At 41.4% G+C, this 21,992-nt stretch overlaps 1 protein-coding gene across 5 annotated transcripts in view; it reads left to right on the top strand.

Moving 5' to 3' along the window:
• Positions 1 to 21,992, top strand: part of ZNF235 (zinc finger protein 235) — a 48,652-nt gene that overhangs the window by 10,816 nt on the left and 15,844 nt on the right. For 3 of the 5 annotated variants that reach the window (XM_057534588.1, XM_057534589.1, XM_057534587.1), the window contains 3 exons: positions 5,746 to 5,808; positions 9,360 to 9,486; positions 10,296 to 10,391. In XM_057534588.1, coding sequence (XP_057390571.1) covers positions 5,794 to 5,808; positions 9,360 to 9,486; positions 10,296 to 10,391 — 238 coding nt within the window. In that variant the 5' untranslated portion in view covers positions 5,746 to 5,793. Of the gene's footprint in view, positions 1 to 1,831; positions 3,610 to 3,746; positions 5,071 to 5,745; positions 5,809 to 9,359; positions 9,487 to 10,295; positions 10,392 to 21,992 lie in introns of those variants that run through there. The other 2 variants (XM_007168098.3, XM_007168099.3) reach the window with 2 other exon arrangements.

The following is a 21,992-nucleotide window of genomic DNA, read 5'->3' as shown; positions in this document are numbered from 1 at the left end:
TGCAGTGAATGTCAGTTTACTCAAGCAATAAATCTATGTAAAATGGGATCTATGAAATTATCAAGTAAACTTTCAAGTGAGGTCATCCCCCTTAGAGCTACAGAGCTGTGTTCTTCTGGCTGCCTCTCCTCCTGGGGAGAATCTCACCACTGCCTAGATTCGGGGGCTGGGACAGTGACCCACTTCTCATGGAGTGCGACCTCTGCTGGATGAGCAGGATACTGCACTGGTCTTATTTGCCAGCCTCTCCTGGTTGATAAAACGATGTTCTGGAGTTGCTGCTTCCTGATGATATGGAAATAACTGGAACCAGCACAGAACCAGAGGGCACCTTGGTTCCACCGAGGTCATGAGGCTGCTCATTCTTTTTAGGCTTATAGCTCTTAGGAGCGACAGCATTTGCTGCTTAGCAGTTCTGTTGCATTTTGAGTATTTTCCTCCTGTGGGGCAATACTGTCTGAATTCATGCTCATCTTTCCTTTTGCCCTGACAAGTAAGTGATGTCTAGCTTCAGTACAGAACTGTTGGCTTGCTATTCTAAGTAGAAAGTGCTTCTACTTCTGTGTTCCTGTTTTGTAGAGGAAAAGTTCAATATCAATGGATTCTTTTGCTTTTATGAGTAGCTTGTTCTTTCTGCTTGGAGGGTTCTAAGATTTTCACTTTAATCTTAGAATTCCAGAATTCTGCCAAGATGGGAATTTTTTCTTTTCTGGTCAATCCAGGCATGACCTTTGGTAGCCTTATCAGTCTGCAGCGTTGTTCCTTCAGATCAAGAAAATGTTCGTTCATTATCTAGTTCATTATTTTCTTGCCTCTGTTGTTTCCTTCTCCAATTTTCAGAATTCCTTTTACTCACATGATAGATTTCCAGGATATACGTTTCACATCTCCTCTCTTCCCATCACTGATTTCCAACTGATGGTATTTCTGTGCTGTATTTTGAGAAATTTCTTTCACTTAGTCTTTGAGATTACTATCTTTGCCCTCATCATTGGTAATCCTCCCCTTAAATTCATCTACTGAGACTTTAATTGGTAAATTGGAGATGGGACTTAGATGAGTGTGTGGGCCCTTGCTCATGCACTTATGCACACATACATGCTGAACTTCAGTTTCCTTAAATAATCCTATTATCATTTTTTTAAAATTCAAGTTTCATCCCTCTCCTCTTGCAGCTCAGTTTCTGCAGGTGTGTGTTTTTTGTTCCAGTTAGTCTTCTGGCTTGGTTATTGGGACATCCTAGGTGACAGCGGACATCTAGGTACTAGAAAATAGAATTATATCAATCCCCATTAGTGCGGTGACCCTATCTCCCAGTTGTCTGTATAATAGTGCCAAATTATATCTGTTGCCTTAGTGTAATTAGGAACTGTACCCGTTTTCACTTTCAAAAATGTCCCAATTTAGGGAATTCCCTGGCCGTCCAGTGGTTAGGACTCGGCACTTTCACTGCCGGTCACTAAGATCCTGCAAGCCGCGTGGCCAAAAAAATAAAATAAGACCACTGTTTTTCACATATTTGCTGTTATTTTTTTTTTTTCCTATTCAAAGGTGTTTTGCCCAGGATTTGTATTGGCTTCATTTGGTCTTTGTTCAGATGTTTCCAGTTCTACCTATGAAGTGGTCTCTTTGTCAAAAGAGATGAACTTAAATCTAATCAGTAAGCTGGGATGAAGTGAGAGAGTGGCATGGACATACATACACTACCAAATGTAAAATAGATAGCTAGTGGGAAGCAGCCGCATAGCACAGGGAGATCAGCTCGGTGCTTTGTGTCCACCTAGAGGGGTGGGATAGGGAAAGTGGGAGGGAGACGCAAGAGGGAGGAGATATGGGAATTTATGTATATGTATAGCTGATTCACTTTGTTATACAGCAGAAACGAACACACCATTGTAAAGCAATTATACTCCAGTAAAGATGTTTAAAAAAAATTAGGACATTTCTTATCAGGCCATTTAATAAATATTTTTCAAAATGTGAACTGCAAAAAAAAAGTCTAATCAGGCCTTTAGATTTAAATTTTACTTGATAGGAAACACATAGGCTAGAAGAAGAAATTATTTAATGACACAAAAAATAAACAATGGAGTGAAACTGAGCAGGACCCCCTGGGGTCCTCCTGGGCACAAATGCCTTTCTGTCATCCCCATCCCCCCCTACTTTTGTCAATTTTTGAAAACTTTCATAATAAAAAGCTACAAAATATATTCCCTGCCTAGGAGAAAAACCATCGTTTCCTGGTTCACTTGGCTTATTCAGTCACCAGACACTTTATTTATATCAGGAGCAGAATAGAAATATGTACTGAAATGTCTTAAGCCAAATGAATTAGAAAACAATTCAGGATTTTAAATATGCACACATCACAATATTTTCTTAAATTCCCTGCAATGGAACGGCTTTTGTTTGCCATAACAACCACTATGTTTTTTTAAAATGAAGTTCAAGATATTTCGCTTTTACAGCCTAATCGATGTGGGTATAGACTTTTTGCAAATTCTTAGCATATTGGAATGAACCGCTCATTCCACAGAACCCTCTCAAGAGCCCTTAGGTGCCTTGCTGAATAAAGGAAGCAAAGGAGTCAAAACACTTTATTCCAACCTCTCCCCTCCCCCCAAGACAGACAGCTTGGAAACTGAAGACTGAGACTTCCTACCTACCTACCTTCCCTCCCACAATTTAGTATGTACATTAGCATAACTAGTCAGTTTTACTAGCATGCCTTTACTATTCCAGAAGATTCCTGCCCAAATTGCTTGATTGTTCATTAAAGGAACTTCCACAAGCACCCATTAACTCTTCCATCTCTTTAAAGAACATCAACAGTTTGCACCTGTAGGTTCCTCGCCTACAAAAATCCTTGCTCTTCCCACCAATCCTGGACTGCAGCATCATGACCGTCGTGCAATCCCATTCGTCTTTTGCACTGAAAGACCCCGCCTTAAACCAAACTTCCAATTCTCAGTGACTTCCAGCCTTGTCTTCCTGGCTCCGCGGACAGTGTCAAGGTGCGGAAGCTCTGTGGAGATGGTGTCACCACGTAGCAATAAACTACGTTTTTGTCTCATTACAAGGTTTATTGCTGATATTTGGCGAGTCAGCATTGGAAACAAGTTTGAAATCCAGTGTTCCTTAAGTTCTGTGTTAGGCAGTTCAGCCTAGGTCACTTTTACGTTTCCCACTTTTTAGTCTACCCTTTGCCTCCGCTAAAAATGTTAGGTTTTAACTTACTTTCGTAATACAAGCTTCCCTTATCTCTCTTACACGGCCGCATTTTTTTTAAATTCGCAATTATTGGTACCCGAAAAACTATCTGCTTACGTTATTTTCTCATGAGCTTTAAGAAATGAGTAAAACAAAAGGAATCTGACAGTTCCACCAACAGTGACTAAATCCGAGCCCGCTCCACAGTCAAAATCCGAGACAGCTGGTGGGAAGAGCGGCTCTGCGAACTTCGTTCTGGGAAATGTAGTCCAGGAGGTTCGTGAAATCTGAGGCGCTTCCCCCTGGGGATTCTGGGAAGTGTAGTCCGGGAACTGTGTGTAGCCCGAGGCACTTCCGCTCCGGGAAGGCGAGGTCGGGGCCGAGATTACTCCCAGGGCGGTGAGTTAACCCAGCGTCCCTGTGATCCCTCCGAGCTTTCTCGGCCTCTGCGTGGGGCCACCCGGTCCTCGCTCCTGGGGCAGGGAAGCCGCGGCGAGCGGCGGAGGGCGGGGGGGGGGGGGGGTTCGCAGCGGCGGCGGTGTGCATCCCCTCGGCGAACCTCCCGCGTCGGGGGCGGGCTCGCGTCCTACATTGAGTTTGACGGTCTCCCGCGCTCTCTGCTTCCCCAGCCCTCCTACCGCAACTACGTGCCAGCTGTGTCTGTTTCTTGCGGTAAATTATTGAGCGGGTTGCTTAATCTCTCTCTGCCTCAGTTTCCTGCAGTTAGTTCCTTCCCAATGATGTTCTTTTGAGGATTAAATGAGATTATATTTTAAAAGCTTAAAAACAGTGCCTAGTGCATGGTAAAATGTTGGATGTTACCATAAATTCAATGATAATACTCAGGCGCCCTGTTGTTGGGAAGCTCCTAAGAGCCCGGGATGGGGTCGGAGCTCCAGCTGCAGACCCATTGTCCCTTCCCTGATCACTGACGTGGGTTTGTTCTTGGATTCCTGGATTCTTTCTGGACGCTTGTTTAGGAAGGAGAGTTATCTTCAGCTGGATCCTGGGAAAAGTCCTCTGTGGTTTATCCCAGACAGAGAAATGATTGTGGTCACGGCTTTGCACAGTGCCTGCGATGTAGCCAGGCTTAAGTTAAAAATGTTCAGTATTGTGTAACAACCCCGTATTGTTAATTGAAATGCAACACGATTTCTTAGTCTTAGGTTTTTATTAATCATTGTTTACCTTCATGCATATGCGAGAAGAAACTTTGTTCTTTCAGCTTAGTAACACGTGCAAGTAGTTACACCTATTAAGGGAAAAAAAATCCATGGTAATTTAACGTTCATTAACAACAGCACAAATCATCTGTGAGCCCACCAGTTAGAATTAGGCTTTTTTTGGAGAGTAAGGGTAAGTAAAGGGACAGTCATCATCTCTGAATTCTGTGTTTCTTAAGATTCATCTTCTGTAAAGCAGATTCGCAAAGGCAGTTTTATGAATCTTAAGAGCACCTGCTTGTCTGAAGCTGCAGGAGGGAATTCTGGCATTTTTATACCCATTTACAGGTAGACTGGATTGAGGCACAGAGAGATTAATAACTTGCTCAAGGTTTATGTGACTAGTAAGTAGAACGTGATAAGTAGAAACACCAGAATTTGAACCCAGGCATTTTGGCCCTGATGTCAAAAGCTCAGCTTCTCTGTACACGGGTGTGGAATTGAATCTTGGAGACAGAATTTTGGGTGAAGTAGAAAAGGATAGCTTTATTACTTTGCCAGGCAAAGGGGGACACGGTGGGCTCCTGCCTCGAAAAACTGTGTCCCCACTTGGAGAGGATAGTGGGAAGTTTTATAGTAATTGTTCAAGAAGGGCGTGATCAGCTCGTGGACATTCTCCTGATGGGTTGGTGGTGAGGTAAGTAGGAGTCGGCATCATCAACCTTCAGGTTTCAACTGGACTGGGGTCTACATGCTTGTGGGCACCATACCATCGTTAACTTCTCCCACCTGGAGGGGGTTTCAGTATCTGCAAAACAGCTCAAAGATATTGTTGTGTGTATCCATTGGTGGGGAACCAGGACCTTGCCCCAAGGCTGCATTATTGTTTCTCTCGACTGTTTGTTTCTCCCTTTTCTCGCATCCCCTCCCTTCCCTAATGAACAGCTGCTTGAATCTGCCTGTTGGAACTCAGGGTCATGGAGGCTGAATGAAGGCAGTTTCTTGTAGTCAAAGAAATGGGGGACACAGAAAGGCTTTGTGCCCAGGAGCCCCACAGGGCCCTGCTCGGTATCAGCCCCATTAAGTTGTTGGTACTTCCTGCCTGCCTCTCATTTCCTCTAATAGCCAGCCTCAGGAATACTCTGGGAGCTACAAGAAACATGTGGGTGAGAGCTGTTTATGGATTGTTCATGAACTAAGGCAGCTGGCCGAGGAGGCCCAGGGGAAGCTGGAATCCAGCCCCTGTTCTCACTGGGTTATGTTGTCACTGCATTTGCCTAGAGAAGGGGGCCCCTCTTCCAGATCACATGAAGTACCACATGGGCTAGCGCTGTTCCCAGCGTCTCATGATGGCTTTCTTTCCCTTCCCCAGTTTTGCCTTCCCAGAACTCGCCCTTTCCCCAGCAGGAAGAGGAAAAAAATGACCAAATTCCAGGTAAGTCAGGTTTGCTTTTCTGTTTCTTAAAATGACATCTCATTCCACAAAGACTGGACATATTTTTCTCCTGCTCGGGAAGGGTAAAGGGAGCCAAAGGCACTTGAGGAATTGTTGTATGGCGGCCCCTTGCTTTTTGTTTATTTCCACATAATGATGTGAAAATTAATAGATAATTTTTAAAACTAAAAATGTTCCCATAATCAATTATACTCCAATATAAAACAAAAAGTTAAAAAAAATAAAATAAAAAATGAATTCATTACCCAAAAAAAAAAAGTTCCCACATTATAAACATGTTTACAAATCAGTTTTCATTTTCTCACATTCCTGTTCATTAGTGTTTACGTGTGTTGATTTGTAATCACAGTTTTCAATACCATTTTGGATTTTTATTTTTTTAATTTATTTAATTTTGCTTTTTAGCTGCATTGGGTCTTCATTGCTGTGCGTGAGCTTTCTCTAGTTGTGGCGAGCAGGGGCTACTCTTCATGGTGGTGTGCGGGCTTCTCATTGCGGTGGCTTCTCTTGTTGTGAAGCACGGGCTCTAGGCGTGCAGGCTCAGTAGTTGTGGTGCACGGGCTCAGTAGTTGTGGCTCACGGGCTCTAGAGTGCAGGCTCAGTAGTTGTGTACACGGGCTTAGTTGCTCCGCGGCTTGTGGGATCTTCCTGGACCAGGGCTCGAACCCATGTCCCCTGCCTTGGCAGGCGGATTCTTAACCACTGTGCCACCAGGGAAGCCCCACATTTTGGATTTTTAAAATTGTATAGCTCCCACAACTTAAATGGTCACATCATTTTCCATAGTTTACCTAGTATTTTTTTCTATTGTCCATATTTATGTGGTTTATGAATTTTCCCATTTTAAGATGTTTGCAGTGACCGTTTTCCTACATATAACCTTTCTTCCCAAACAGGAATTCTGAGAGCTCTGCCATTTTCTTCCTAAAAGTTTGGGAACTCAATTGTTTTCTCATGGGGAGCCTCACGTTTTGTGGCTGGAATGTCTAAAGCATAGTTTCGGGCCACAATGTCCAGCTGATACTGAACTAAGAGAAAATATTTTGTTTTTAAACAAGAACTAGATTCTTTAATTCTAAGTTACACCACGTATGTATTATAAAAGTATCTGTTTTGTTCACTGCCATGTTAGTGTATTTTAAAGAGGTACACACTGATTTTGAAAAGTCTAGTAGCAGCAGGGACTTGCCAGGCATTTACTCCATAGAGCAGCTGTGTAAGGATATAGATGGTCTTATCTGCATTTTAACAGAAACAGATTTGTGAACTTTCAGATACCTGTGAAAATCCACTCAGTCCTCAGCTGACACTAAAGTTTCCATTGCCCGAGCCAGGACTTTCAGGTGTCCAGTGAGGATGAGTGAAAAGACCCAGAAGAAGAGACTGCTCCACTTGGGGCCCTGCGGCCACGTTGTGTGTGTGCCTGGCGTGGCTGGAGGACTCCAAAAATGACACTGCCCTCAGTTTGTTCCTTTTCTTAGTGCCTGTCTCTTCTTTGCCAGATGTGTCAACTGGTTGTTTAATACACATGCTCAGGACTCCAGTCAGAACAAATGTACAGATGGGCTAAGTCTTTAGAGAAATAACTTTTTTTTTTTTTTTGGGCTGAGCAGCTTGTGGGATTTTTTTTTTAATTTTTATTTATTTATTTATTTATTTATGGCTGTGTTGGGTCTTCGTTTCTGTGCGAGGGCTTTCTCCAGTTGCGGCAAGCGGGGGCCACTCTTCATCGTGGTGCGCGGGCCTCTCACTATCGTGGCCTCTCTTGTTGCAGAGCACAGGCTCCAGACGCACAGGCTCAGTAGTTGTGGCTCACGGACCTAGTTGCTCCGCGGCATGTGGGATCTTCCCAGACCAGGGCTCGAACCCGTGTCCCCTGCATTGGCAGGCAGATTCTCAACCACTGCGCCACCAGGGAAGCCCAGCTTGTGAGATCTTAGTTCCTTGACCAGGGATCGAACCCGGCACCCTGGCAGTGGAAGCACCGAGTCCTAACCACTGGCCCGCCAGGGAATTCCCTAGAGAAATAATTTTAATTGTCATAAAGGAAAACACCATATGCTAAGGCATGAGACACAGGAAACAGGAGTGAGTGGTGAAGGTGGGAATTTGTACATGCTAGAAAAGGCTTAATATTCTTCATAGGAATCTTACTGATGCATCAGCTACCTCAATAGGATTACAAGCAAGGCAAATGAACAAGTGATATGTGGGGGGAAAATATTGAAAGAGATGTTTTGATGAAGTTAAATAAATGGAAATTTTTAAAAAGAGCTGTTTTTATCACTTACCAAATTACCCAAGATTTAAGAAGTAAGCTAATGTCCAGTTTGGGCCAGAGTATGGAGAATCAGGAACACTTTTGATCTGTGACAGGAAGAGTTAATTGGGAAAATTGCCATTTTACTAGCAAAGGTGCATATTTTTTTTGACAGTGCAGTTGCCACTTCTTGGAACTTAGCCTAAGGAAATAACCAGACAAGTTGGCTAAGATCTATGTGAAAATGCGTTTTTTGCAGCATTATTAGTAAGTTTAAAATCTTAAATTATTGTATTGTTTAATTATTTGGAATGGTAAAATGTATATTTTTTTCACTTTTATGAAATACCATGCAGCCGTGAATAATGATGATAATAGTAATAGTGATGGCTGACATTTTTTGAGTATCTAACATGATACTCCTTGGAGGTCCAGTGGTTAAGACTCCACGCTTCCACTGAATGGGGCACTGGTTCGATCCCTGGTTGGGGAACTAAGATCCTGCATGCTGTGCAGCGAGGTGGGGGAAAAAAAAAAGTGTCAGATATATCCTAAACCCTTCGCATATTCTCATTTAATCCCATCAAGTACCCTATGATGTTGTGCCCTTGTACAGATGGGGAAATTGAGGTATTGAGAAGTTAGGTGACTTGTCCAAGGTCACAAAGGTAGTAATGGACAGAGCCTTAGAGTGTGAACTGAGGCAGTCAGTATCCAAAGCCTGTGCTCTTAACCTTGACACTGACTGCTGCCGCAGTTGACGGGTACAGCATGTACCTGAGACAGAATGAACTACCTACCTGCCCCCACGGAGGTACTGAAGGCTGGTTAGATTGGCAGTCATTGACAAAATAGTGGTACTGCCCAGTGAGAGAAGGAGATAGGCACTATTATTGTAAATACCATTGGGACTAAATTAACTCAACATTTCTTACAAGATTTGGCACTTTCAGTGAAATTGTAAAATGCGTGTATGCCTTGGTGTAACCGTGACAGTTCTAGAGACACAGCTATATAAAGGGCACCATGTTGCACATATATAAGGTTTTAAAATTTTTTCCTGTCGTTCCTTCCTCCACCGTCCCCCACCACTCCAGCATCTTTGGTGTGATTGTGGAAGGGGAAGAGGAGACGGTGTCCTGAAAAGAGTGGTTCAGGTCGCTTAGAATCTGGAACAGCCTCCCACGTGCCTCCTCCACCTTCCCAGTGCTGCCCTTCTCCCAGGGGAGGTTGGTCGTAAGATTGAGGCTACATGTGTTTGGTGTCGTAGGAGGCGGTGACCTTTAAGGACGTGGCCGTGACCTTCACGGAGGAGGAGCTGGGGCTGCTGGACTCCGCCCAGAGGAAGCTGTACCGAGAGGTGATGCTGGAGAACTTCCGGAACCTGCTCTCAGTGGGTGAGGACGGACGCCCTCCCTGTGACTTGGCCTCATCCCCCACGGGCAGGGTTTCCCAACCTCGGTACTACTACCTTTTGGGGCCAGATGGTTTCTTTGTCATGGGGACTCTCCTGTGCATTATAGGATGTTCAGTAACATCCCTGGCCTCTGCCCGCGACTTCCAGGCTTTGGGACTCCTTAGAGACCAGAGTTTTCCAAAATCCCTTTGGAGTATAGAGACAAGATGTTTCTAGTCTTTGTTCCAAGGCAAACGTTTGTCTTTTGTAACTGCACTATAAGTGAACAGTTGAGCTTGGCTGCACCTGGCTCCTTATTTCATATTATATCTTTTTTTTTCATCCCAATCTCCTAATTTATCCCTCTCTCCCCCACTTTCATATCTTTTTTTATTTTTTTAAATTAGTGTTTATTGGAGTATAGTTGCTTTACATATTATGTCTTTTTTAAATTGGTGGGTCATGATCCATTGGTGGGGCATGAAATTAATTTAGTAATAAGTCTTGTAATAATGTAGAATAAAGTAGCAGTGTCAGAGCTCCTTAGCAAGAACGGCGCACATCGTAGCAATAACTGCAGCGCTTGCAGTAAATATAGTGAGACTCTGCAAAGGAGGTGATGACACAGGTCTTTTAGTCTTTTGTTTCAGTGATTCGTGGGGGTAGTCACGTGTTTCTAATGAGAATGTATTTCTCACAACAGGTCTGATCAAAAATGTTCAATAAACTTTGGGGGAGGGGTGGAGCCTTCCATCATGGGATTGGAACCAAAATTGTTCAGTACTTTTTTCCCCTTTAATGTTTTCTTAGGACACCAGTCCTCCAAGCCAGATATGATATCCCAGTTGGAGAGAGAGGAAAAGCTTTGGATGATGGAGGTCCAGACCCAGAGAGGTGGGCATTCAGGTGAGGACCTTGCCGCCAGAGTCCCATTATCCTGCCTCTGTTCTGGATAATGTCTCTTCTCTGTACAGCAGGCAAAGAGGCCCTTTGAAAACCTCAGTCATGTCACACTCCTCTACTTCAGGCCCTCCGCTGGCTCCCCATTTCACTCGGAATAAAATCCAATGTATTTAAGGGGGCCCTGAGGGCCTGTAGTGGTGTCCGTTCACCCAGCCTTAACGGTCCGCATTTTTCTCCTGTCATTTCCCCCTGCCTTGCCCTCTGCCAGCCTCACCGGTTCCTCAAATATGAGGATTACGCTTCTGCGTGAGGACCTTTTCCTCTCTTTTCTCTCGCTGGGAGGCTGCTACCCCACAAACCGCCAACCCCTCTCTCTTATTCATTCATGTCTCTGCTCGGGAGTTCATCTCACCGTCGGCCTTCCTTGACCACTCCTTTTAAAATACCATCTTCACTCCATCACCTTCATTTGTGTCTAAGTACTACACCTCCAGACTTCCTAGCATATATATATTTTTTAATTGTGGAAAAACATGCATAACATAAAATTTATCATTTTAATCATTTTTCAGTATACAGTTCAATGGCGTTAAGTACATTCACATTGTTGTGCAACCATCAACACTATTCATCTCCAGAACTTTTTCATCTTCCCAAACAGAAACTGTCCCCATTAAACAAGTCCTTGTTCTCTCCTTACCCCCAGGCCCTAGTAACCGCTGTTCTACCTTCTGTCTCTGTCATACAGTATTTGGCCTTTTGTGTCTGGCTTATTTCACTTAGCATGGTATCTTCGAGGTTCGTCCATGTTACAATGTGTGTCAGAATTTCCTTTTTTAAGGCTGAATAATACCGCATTGTATGTATATAGCACATTTTCTTCATCTGCCGATGGACATTTGGGTTGTTCACAACCTTTTGGTTATTGTGAATAATGCTGCTGTGAATGTGGGTGTACAGATATCTAAGTCTCTGCTTTTCATTCTTTCGTGTATATACCCTGGGTAGAAATGCTGGATCATGTGGTAATTCTCTAATTTTTTGAGACACTGCCATACTTTTTTCCATAGTAGCTGCAGCATTTTACATTCCCACCAGGAATGCAGAAGGGTTCCAATTTGTAGCATCCTCACCAATACTTGTTATTTTTTGTTTGTTTTTTATAGTAGCCATCCTAATGGGTATGAAGTGGTATCCCATTGTTTTTGATTTGCATTTTTCTAATGATTCGTGATGTTTAGCATCTTTTTATATTCTTATTGGCCACGTGTTTATCTTCTTTGGAGAAATGTCTATGCAAGTCTTTTGCTCATTTTTGAATCAGGGTGTTTGTTGTTTTTAGGAGTTCTTTGTGTATTTTGAATATCCCTCATCACGTATATGATTTACAAGTATTTTCTCTCATTCTGTGTGTGGCCTTTTTACTTTATGGAGAAGGTCTTTTAATGCACAAAAGTTTTTAATTTTCATGACGTGAAATTTGTCAATTATTTTTGTTGTCGCCTGTGCCTTTGGTGTCATATATAAGAAACCATTGCCAACTCCAACGTCATGCAGCTTTTACTGTTTTCTTCTAGGGGTTTTATAGTTTTAGCTCTTATGTTTAGGTCTGATGCATTTTGAGTTGATTTTTGTATATGGTGTAAGGAGGGGTCCAACCTCATTCTTCTGCCTGTGAATATCCAGCTTTCCCAGAACCATTTGTTGAAAAGATGGTCCTTTCCCCATTGAATGGTCTTGGCCCCCTTGTCAAAATCATTTGACTGTCTATTCAGTGGTTTATTTCTGGGCGCTCTGGTCTGTTCCCTTGGTCTGTTTGTATGTCTTGATGCCAGTACCACACTGTTTTGATTAGCTTTATAAGTTTTAAAATCAGGGTGTGAGTCCACCAACTTTTTTCTAATTTTTCAAGATTGTTTTGGCTATTTGGGTTCCCTCGAGATTCCATATGAACTTGAGGATGAGTTTTCCTATTTCTGTGTTGGGATTTTGACAGGGATTGAGTTGAATCTGTAGATCCCTTTGGGTAGCATTGGCAAAGTAATATTAGATCTCCCTGTCTGTGAACATGAGATGTCACTCCATTTTTTTAAATGTCTTTAATTTCTTTTACCAGTGTTTTGTAGCTTTCAGTGTACAAGCCTTTCACCTCCTTGGTTCATTCCTAAGTATTTTATTCTTTTTGACGCTATTGTAAATGGAATTGTTTTATTTCGTTTTCAAATTGTTCATTGTGTATAGAAATGCAATTAATTTTTTTTAATTGAAGTATAGTTGTTTACAGTGTTAATTTACTGCTGTAGAGCAAAGTGATTCAGTTATACATGTATATACATTCTTTTTTGAAAATATTCTTTTCCATTATGGTTTATCACAGGGTACTGAATATATCAATAGTTCTCTGTGCTATATAGTAGGACCTTGCTGTTTACAATTCTATATATAATAGTTTGCATCTGCTAATCCCAACCTCCCACTCCATCCCTTCCCCACCCCTCCACCTTGGCAACCACCAGTCTGTTCTCCGTGTCTGTCATTCTGTTTCATAGATAGGTTCTTTTTTTTTTTATAGGTTCATTTGTGTCATTTTTTAGATTCCACATATGAGTGATATCATATGGTATTTGTCTTTCTCTTTCTGACTTACTTAGTATGATAATCTCTAGTTCCATCCACGTTGCTGCAAATGGCATTATTTCGTTTTTTTTTTTAATTTTTATTTATTTATGTATTTATGGCTGTGTTGGGTCTTCGTTTCTGTGCGAGGGCTTTCTCTAGTTGCGGCAAGTGGGGGCCACTCTTCATCGCGGTGCGTGGGCCTCTCACTATCGTGGCCTCTCTTGTTGCGGAGCACAGGCTGCAGACGCGCAGGCTCAGTAATTGTGGCTCACGGGCCTAGTTGCTCCGTGACATGTGGGATCTTCCCAGACCAGGGCTCGAACCCATGTCCCCTGCATTGACAGGCAGATTCTCAACCACTGTGCCACCAGAGAAGCCCCTATTTCGTTCTTTTTTATGGCTGAGTACTGTTCCATTGTATACATATACCACATCTTCTTTATCCAGTCATCTGTTGATGGACATTTAGGTTGTTTCCATGTCTTGGCTATTGTGAATAGTGCTGCTGTGAACATAGGGGTGCATGCATCTTTTTGAATTGTAGTTTTGTCTGGATATATGTGCAGGAGTGGGATTGCTGGATCATATGGCAACTCTGTTTTTAGTTTTCTGAGGAAATTCCATACTGTTTTCCACAGTGGCTAGAAATGCAACTAATTTTTGTATGTTGACATTGTATCTTGATAATTTTAATTCATTTACTGGTTTTAACAGTTTTTTGTGTGTGGAATCCGTATTCCCAGCCAGGCAGTCGTCTTCTCTGCCATTTATCTTATCCTCTCTGCCCCTCTCCCCTAATACTTAAACAATCACGTGACCTAGGTGAAGTTTTCTGGTAGACATTTCAAATGTGATATTTATAGACGTCACAGATGCGGCTGTGTAGACAAGGAGAATCTGTGTAGGAAAAGAGAAGAAATTACTGAAATGAACCTTTTGCAATTCTGAGTAAGTTTAAGTATAATTTGTGTAATTTGGTATTACTCTTAACTCATTTATCATAAGTATTAGAAGAAACACCTTGGGAATTCCCTGGCGGTCCAGGGTTAGGACTCTGCACTTTCACTGCTGAGGGCCCGGGTTCAATCCCTGGTTGGGGAACTAAGATCCTGCGAGCTGCCCAGCACAGCCAAAAAAAAAAAAAAAAAAAAAGACGAAGCACCTTATACATTTAATCCTCTCAATAGTCCTGACCACCTGGGTGATTATCTGTTTTTTATGGGATGAAACTTAGGCCTTTGAAAATGTCATAGAGCTTGTAAGTGGGTGAGTCAGGCCTTAAAGCCTGTTTGCTCTTAGTAGAGGCGCTGATTTAAACCTGTTAACGTTTTTGTGGACCCCCAAACTGCCAATTTGCCATTTTCCTGCAAGTGCAGCATCTACTATAGAAGTGGAAGAATTTCGAAAACGTAGAAAGTTAGTTAATCCTAAAACTGTGTATGTGCTTCATTAAGATAATCATGTAATAAACCACCAACCTGGGGGCATACGTGATAAAACAAAAAAATGATCTAATGGGATCCCATGTGTAACCCCACAGTTGAGTTCAGTTTTAACATTCATCATCATGTCTTTTATTGAAAATTGAACTGACGATTTAAAAAGTTAATTCTCTGCTTCTCCGCCCTCCCCACATACACACACCATCTGGATGATCTGGTTTTTCTCCTCTCCATGGCTTTAAACATTTTATTTTGGAAATATTAAAATGCAAAAGTAATGAAAATAGTATAGCGTAGTCTGTATATTCATACCGTCTCCACGGTCGTCACTTTCTGCTATTCCCGTCTGATGTATCCTCCCACTCCTGTTTTTGCTGGAGTCTGTCACATCACCCACAGATACATCAATGTCTGTCCACAGCAAGAACTCACCTCATGCCTATCCTATGATCAGTATGGATGCGGGTATATTTATTTTTACTTTGGGTTATACCCAACATGGCATTGTTTATTTTGCTGTCAAATTGTTCCTGTTTTGACCATTGGGAGCTCTTTCAGGTTGGCTCCTAATACCCCTGTGCCTCACCCCATCCTTTTGTCTTTGGAGCATTTCCTTTCCTTCTGGCTCTACAAAGTCCTCCCTGTCATCTTGTATTTTTCTTACCCAGCCTTGGAATCAGCCATCTGCCCAAGGACTCCTGGTTCCTTTTAGTGGAGAATGGTATGATATTTGTGCACTAATCAAAATGCTTTTTAGTCAAAATGCTTCTTAATCAACCTTATTTGAGAAACAACTTACATAAAGTAAAATTCGCCCTTTTTGAAAATTTATAATTTGAGAGTTACAGAAATGGTACATAGATAGTGTAGAAAGTTCCCGCAAATGCCTCACCCGGTTTGCCCATTGTTAACCTTACCTGACCATGGTAAATTTGTCAAAACTACAAATTTCACGTTGGTATAGTACTTTTTAAAATCTAATTGGCCCTATCAAGCAATTCTTTTTTAATTTTTTAAATTTATTGAAGTAGAGTTGATTTACAATGTTATGTTCATTTCTGCTGTATAGCAAAGTGATTCAGTTATATGTATACATTCTTTTTCATTATGGTCTATCACAGGATACTGAATATAGTTCCCTGTGCTATACAGTAGGACCTTGTTGTTTATCCATCCTATGTATAATAGTTTGCAGCAGTTCTTGAATAGAGCAGCATTCTACCTAGCAATTAGAAGGACACCCCAAGGAGCTGTACAAAATGGAAGGTTTTTTATAGGCAGAAAGGGGGTGGGAGAAGGAAGTTGTTAGCAAAAGAAAAGAAATGTGTTAGGCCAGCTCATCTTTTTAGGGAGGCATGCATCTTCTTATGCAGGTTACCTCACTGGTGCTGATGCGGAGATTTCAGAGTGTCTGTATAAAGGTCACCTTCCTGAGAGGGGTTGAAACTGCAGGTATGTCTTGGTTTGCTGTCATGGGGGCAGATGACTCCATTTGGGGCTTGTTATTTCTTAACCTTTCCCCCTTTTAATCAAAGTCTCAACTTATCTGAGAGATGTCATCAAAATGTAAGGCATTAATGCCATTCTCTGCTACTGCCCTGTGATTCTTGCAACTTTGTTGATCCCTGACGTGGGGTCCATAGGTCATGGTTTTATTTAATCCCCGCGACATTCACAGGTCATGGGTTCCAGGTACATAATCCTTAAGTCAGTCACTCTTCTTCCTTTTCCTTTTAAATTTTTTTAAAAATGTATTTATTTTATTTTTGGCTGCATTGGGTCTTCGTTGTGGTGCGTGGGCTTCTTATTGTGGTGGCTTCTCATTGCGGAGCACAGGCTCTAGGCGTGTGGGCTTCCGTAGTTTTAGCATGCAGGCTCAGTAGTTGTGGCTCACGGGCTCTAGAGTGCAGGCTCAGTAGTTGTGGCGCACGGACTTAGTTGCTCCGCGGCATGTGGGATCTTCCCGGACCAGGGCTTGAACCCGTGTCCCCTGCATTGGCAGGCGGATTCTTAACCACTGCATCACCAGGGAAGCCCCTCTTCTTCCTTTTCTGATGTTCTTATCTTAGGGAAATCATTTGCTTGGCAGTCAGCAGCTGTGAACACGCATTTAAAGCTTTTGAGAGAATCCCATGAGCCAGAGTGATTTTTTTTTTTATAGCTATATGCAGGATAATTCCCTCTGTTTGGATATGCTTGGAACCATGGTCCCCAAGACTCAAACCAGTCAAAATCAAGTAAGTCAAAGAAACGCCATTGAAAGGGTCTTCTTTTTAAAAAATTTTTAAAAATTATTTTTTTTTAACATCTTTATTGGAGTATAATTGCTTTACAATGGTGTGTTAGTTTCTGCTTTATAACAAAGTGAATCAGCTATACATATACATATATCCCCATATCTCCTCTCTCTTGCATCTCCCTCCCACCCCCCAATCCCACCCCTCTAGGTGGTCACAAAGCACTGAGCTGATCTCCCTGTGCTATGCAGCTGCTTCCCACTAGCTATCTGTTTTACATTTGGTAGTATATATAAGTCCATGCCACTCTCTCACTTCATCCCAGCTTACCCTTCCCCCTCCCCGTGTCCTCAAGTCCATTCTCTATGTCTGCGTCTTTATTGCTGTCCTGCCCCTAGGTTGTTCAGAACCTTTTTTTTTTTTTTTTTTTAGATTCCATATATATGTGTCAGCATACGGTATTTATTTTTCTCTTTCTGACTTACTTCACTCTGTATGACAGTCTCTAGGTCCATCCACCTCACTACAAATAACTCAATTTCGTTTCTTTTTATGGCTGAGTAATATTCCATTGTATATATGTGCCACATCTTCTTTATCCATTCATCTGTCGATGGGCACTTAGGTTGCTTCCATGTCCTGGCTATTGAAAATAGAGCTGCAATGAACATTGTGGTACATGACTCTTTTTGAATTACGGTTTTCTCAGGGTATATGCCCAGTAGTGGGATTGCTGGGTCGTATGGTAGTTCTATTTTTAGTTTTTTAAGGAACCTCCATACTGTTCTCCATAGTGGGTGTATCAGTTTACATTCCCACCAACAGTGCAAGAGGGTTCCCTTTTCTCCACACCATCTCCAGCATTAATTGTTTGTAGACTTTTTGATGATGGCCATTCTGACTGGTGTGAGATGATACCTCATTGTAGTTTTGATTTGCATTTCTCTAATGATTAGTGATGTTGAGCATCCTTTCATGTATTTGTTGGCAATCTGTATATCTTCCTTGGAGAACTGGCTATTCAGGTCTTCAGCCCATTTTTGGATTAGGTTGTTTGCTTTTTTGATCTTGAGCTGCATGAGCTGTTTGTAAATTTTGGAGATTAATCCTTTGTCAGTTGCTTCATTTGCAAATATTTTCTCCCATTCTGAGGGCTGTCTTTTCGTCTTGTTTATGGTTTCCTTTGCTGTGCAAAAGCTTTTAAGTTTCATTAGGTCCCACTTGTTTATTTTTGTTTTTATTTCCATTTCTCTAAGAGGTGGGTCAAAAAGGATCTTGCTGTGATTTATGTCATTGAGTGTTCTGCCTATGTTTTCCTCTAGGAGTTTTATAGTGTCTGGCCTTACATTTAGGTTTTTGATCCATTTTGAGTTTATTTGTGTGTATGGTGTTAGAGAGTGTTCTAATTTAATTCTTTTTTTAAATTATTTTATTTTTGGCTGCGTTGGGTCTTTATTACTGTGCACGGGCTTTCTCTAGTTACGGTGAGCAGGGGCTACCGTTCGTTGCGGTGCACAGGCTTCTCATTGCGGTGGCTTCTCTTTTTGCGGAGCACAGGCTGTAGGTGCACAGGCTTCAGTAGTTGTGGCTCGTGGCTTCTAGAGCACAGGCTCAGTAGTTATGGCGCACGGGCTTAGTTGCTCTGCGGCATGTGGTATCTTCCAAGACCAGGGCTCAAACCCATGTCCCCTGCATTGGCAGGCAGATTCTTAACTTCCCTGTGCTACCAGGGAAGCCGCTAATTTCATTCTTTTACATGTAGCTGTCTAGTTTTCCCAGCACCACTTATTGAAGAGGCTGTCTTTTCTCCATTGTATATTCTTCCCTCCGTTATCAAAAATAAGGTGACCATATGAGCGTGCGCTTATCTCTGGGCTTTCTATCCTGTTCCATTGATCTATTTTTCTGTTTTTGTGCCAGTACCATACTGTCTTGATTACTGTAGCTGTGTAGTATAGTCTGAGGTCTGGGAGCCTGATTCCTCCAGCTCCGTTTTTCTTTCTCAAGATTGCTTTGGCTATTCGGGGTCTTTTGTGTTTCCATACAAATTGTGAAATTTTTTGTTCTAGTTCTGTGAAAAATGCCATCAGTAGTTTGATAGGGATTGCATTGATCTGTAGATTGCTTTGGGTAGTATAGTCATTTTCACAATGTTGATTCTTCCAATCCAAGAACATGCTATATCTCTCCATCTGTGTGTATCATCTTTAATTTCTTTCACCAGTGTCTTATAGTTTTCTGCATACAGGTCTTTTGTCTCCTTAGGTAGATATATTCCTAGGTATTTTATTCTTTTTGTTGTAATGGTAAATGGGAGTGTTTCCTTAATTTCTCTTTCTGATCTTTCCTTGTTAGTGTATAGGAATGCAAGAGATTTCTGTGCATTAATTTTGTATCCTGCTACTTTACCAGATTCATTGATTAGCTCTAGTAGTTTTCTGGTAGCATCTTTAGGATTCTCTATGTATAGTATCATGTCATCTGCAAACAGTGACAGCTTTACTTCTTTTCCGATTTGGATTCTTTTTATTTCTTTTTATTCTCTGATTGCTGTAGCTAAAACTTCCAAAACTATGTTGAATAATAGTGGTGAGAGGGGACAGCCTTGTCTTGTTCTTGATCTTAGAGGAAATGGTTTCAGTTTTTCACCATTGAGAACGATGTTGGCTGTGGGTTTGTCATATATGGCCTTTATTATGTTGAGGTAAGTTCCCTCTATGCCTACTTTCTGGAGGGTTTTTTATCATAAATAGTGGGAGTTGAATTTTGTCAAAAGCTTTTTCTGCATCTATTGAGATGATCATATGGTCTTTCTCCTTCAATTTGTTAATATGGTTTATCACATTGATTGATTTGTGTATATTGAAGAATCCTTGCATTCCTGGGATAAACCCCACTTGATCATGGTGTATGATCCTTTTAATGTGCTTTTGGATTCTGTTTGCTAGTAGTTTGTTGAGGATTTTTGCATCTATGTCCATCAGTGATATTGGCCTGTACTTTTCTTTCTTTGAGACATCTTCGTCTGGTTTTGGTATCAGGGTGATGGTGGCCTCGTAGAATGAGTTTGGGAGCATTCCTCTCTCCACTATATTTTGGAAGAGTTTGAGAAGGATAGGTGTTAGCTTTTCTCTAAATGTTTGATAGAATTCACCTGTGAAGCCATCTGGTCCTGGGCTTTTGTTTGTTGGAAGATTTTTTTTTTTTTTTAAAGGATTTTCTTATTTCTTTATTTATTTATTTATTTATTTTTGGCTGTGTTGGGTCTTCGGTTCGTGCGAGGGCTTTCTCCAGTTGCGGCAAGCGGGGGCCACTCTTCATCGCGGTGCGCGGGCCCCTCTCTATCGCGGCCCCTCCCGTCACGGGGCACAGGCTCCAGACGCGCAGGCTCAGCAATTGTGGCTCACGGGCCCAGCTGCTCCGCGGCATGTGGGATCTTCCCAGACCAGGGCTCGAACCCGTGTCCCCTGCATTAGCAGGCAGATTCTCAACCACTGCGCCACCAGGGAAGCCCCCTGTTGGAAGATTTTTAATCACAGTCTCAATTTCAGTGCTTGTGATTGGTATGTTTATATTTTCTGTTTCTTCTGGGTTCAGTCTCAGAAGGTTGTGCTTTTCTAAGAATGTATTCATTTTTTTCCAGGTTGTCCATTTTATTGACATACAGTTGCTTGTAGTAGTCTTTCATGATCCTTTGTATTTCTGCAGTGTCAGTTGTTACTTCTCCCTTTTCATTTCTAATTCTATTGATTTGAGTCATCTCCCTTTTTTTCTTGATGAGTCTGGCTAATGGTTTATCAATTTTGTTTATCTTCTCAAAGAACCAGCTTTTAGATTTCTTGATCTTTGCTATTGTTTCCTTCATTTCTTCTTCATTTATTTCTGATCTGATCTTTATGATTTCTTTCCTTCTGCTAACTTTGGAGTTTTTTTGTTCTTCTTTCTCTGATTGCTTCAGGTGTAAGGTTAGGTTGTTTGAGCTGTTTGTTTCTTGAGATAGGACTGTATTGCTATAAACTTCCCTCTTAGAACTGCTTGTGCTGCATCCCATCGGTTTTGGGTCGTCATGTTTTCATTGTCATTTGTTTCTAGGTATTTTCTGATTTCCTCTTTGATTTCTTCAGTGATCTCTCAGTTATTTAGTAGTGTATTATTTTAGCCTCATGTGTTCGTATTTTTTACAGATTTTTTTCCTGTAATTGATATCTAGTCTCATAGCATTGTGGTCGGAAAAGATACTTGATATGATTTCAAGTTTCTTAAATTTACCAAGGCTTGATTTATGACCCAAGATATGATCCATCCTGGAGAATATTCCATGAGCACTTGAGAAGAAAGTGTATTCTGTTGTTTTTGGATCGAATGTCCTATAAATATCAATTAAGTGCATCTTGTTTAATGTATCATTTAAAGCTTGTGTTTCCTTATTTATTTTCATTTTGGATGATCTGTCCATTGGTGAAAGTTGGGTGTTAAAGTCCCCTACTATGATTGTGATACTGTCGATTTCCCCTTTTATGGCTGTTAGCATTTGCCTTATGTATTGAGGTGCTCCTATGTTGGGTGCATAAATATTTACAATTGTTATATCTTCTTGGATTGATCCCTTGATCATTTCATAGTGTCCTTCTTTGTCTCTTGTAATAGTCTTTAAAGTCTGTTTTGTCTGATATGAGAATTGGTACTCCGCCTTTCTTTTGATTTCCATTTGCATGGAATATCTTTTTCCATCTCCTCTTTCAGTCTGTATGTGTCCCTAGGTCTGAAGTGGGTTTCTTGTAGACAGCATATATATGGGTCTTGTTTTTGTATCCATTCAGCCAGTCTATGTCTTTTGGTGGGAGCATTTAATCCATTTACATTTAAGGTAATTATTGATATGTATGTTCCTATTACCATTTTCTTAATTGAGTTGGGTTTATTATTGTAGGTCTTTTCCTTCTCTTGTGTTTCCTGCCTAGAGAAGTTCCTTTAGCATTCGTTGTAAAGTTGGTTTGGTGGTGCTGAATTCTCTTAGCTTTTGCTTGTCTGTAAAGGTTTTAATTTCTCTGTCGAATCTGAATGAGATCCTTGCTGGGTAGCGTAATCTTGGCCGTAGGTTTTTCCCTTTCATCACTTTAAATACGTCTTGCCACTTCCTTCTGGCTTGCAGAGTTTCTGCTGAAAGATCAGCTGTTAACCTTATGGGGATTCCCTTGTATGTTATTTGTTGTTTTTCCCTTGCTGCTTTTAATATTATTTCTTTGTATTTAATTTTTGATAGTTTGATTAATATGTGTCTTAGTGAGGTTCTCCTTGGATTTATC

The sequence above is a fragment of the Balaenoptera acutorostrata genome, chromosome 19 (assembly GCF_949987535.1).
Source record: "Balaenoptera acutorostrata chromosome 19, mBalAcu1.1, whole genome shotgun sequence".
In the NCBI taxonomy this organism is placed as follows: Eukaryota; Metazoa; Chordata; class Mammalia; order Artiodactyla; family Balaenopteridae; genus Balaenoptera; species Balaenoptera acutorostrata.
This window is presented reverse-complemented; position numbering and strand designations above follow the sequence as displayed.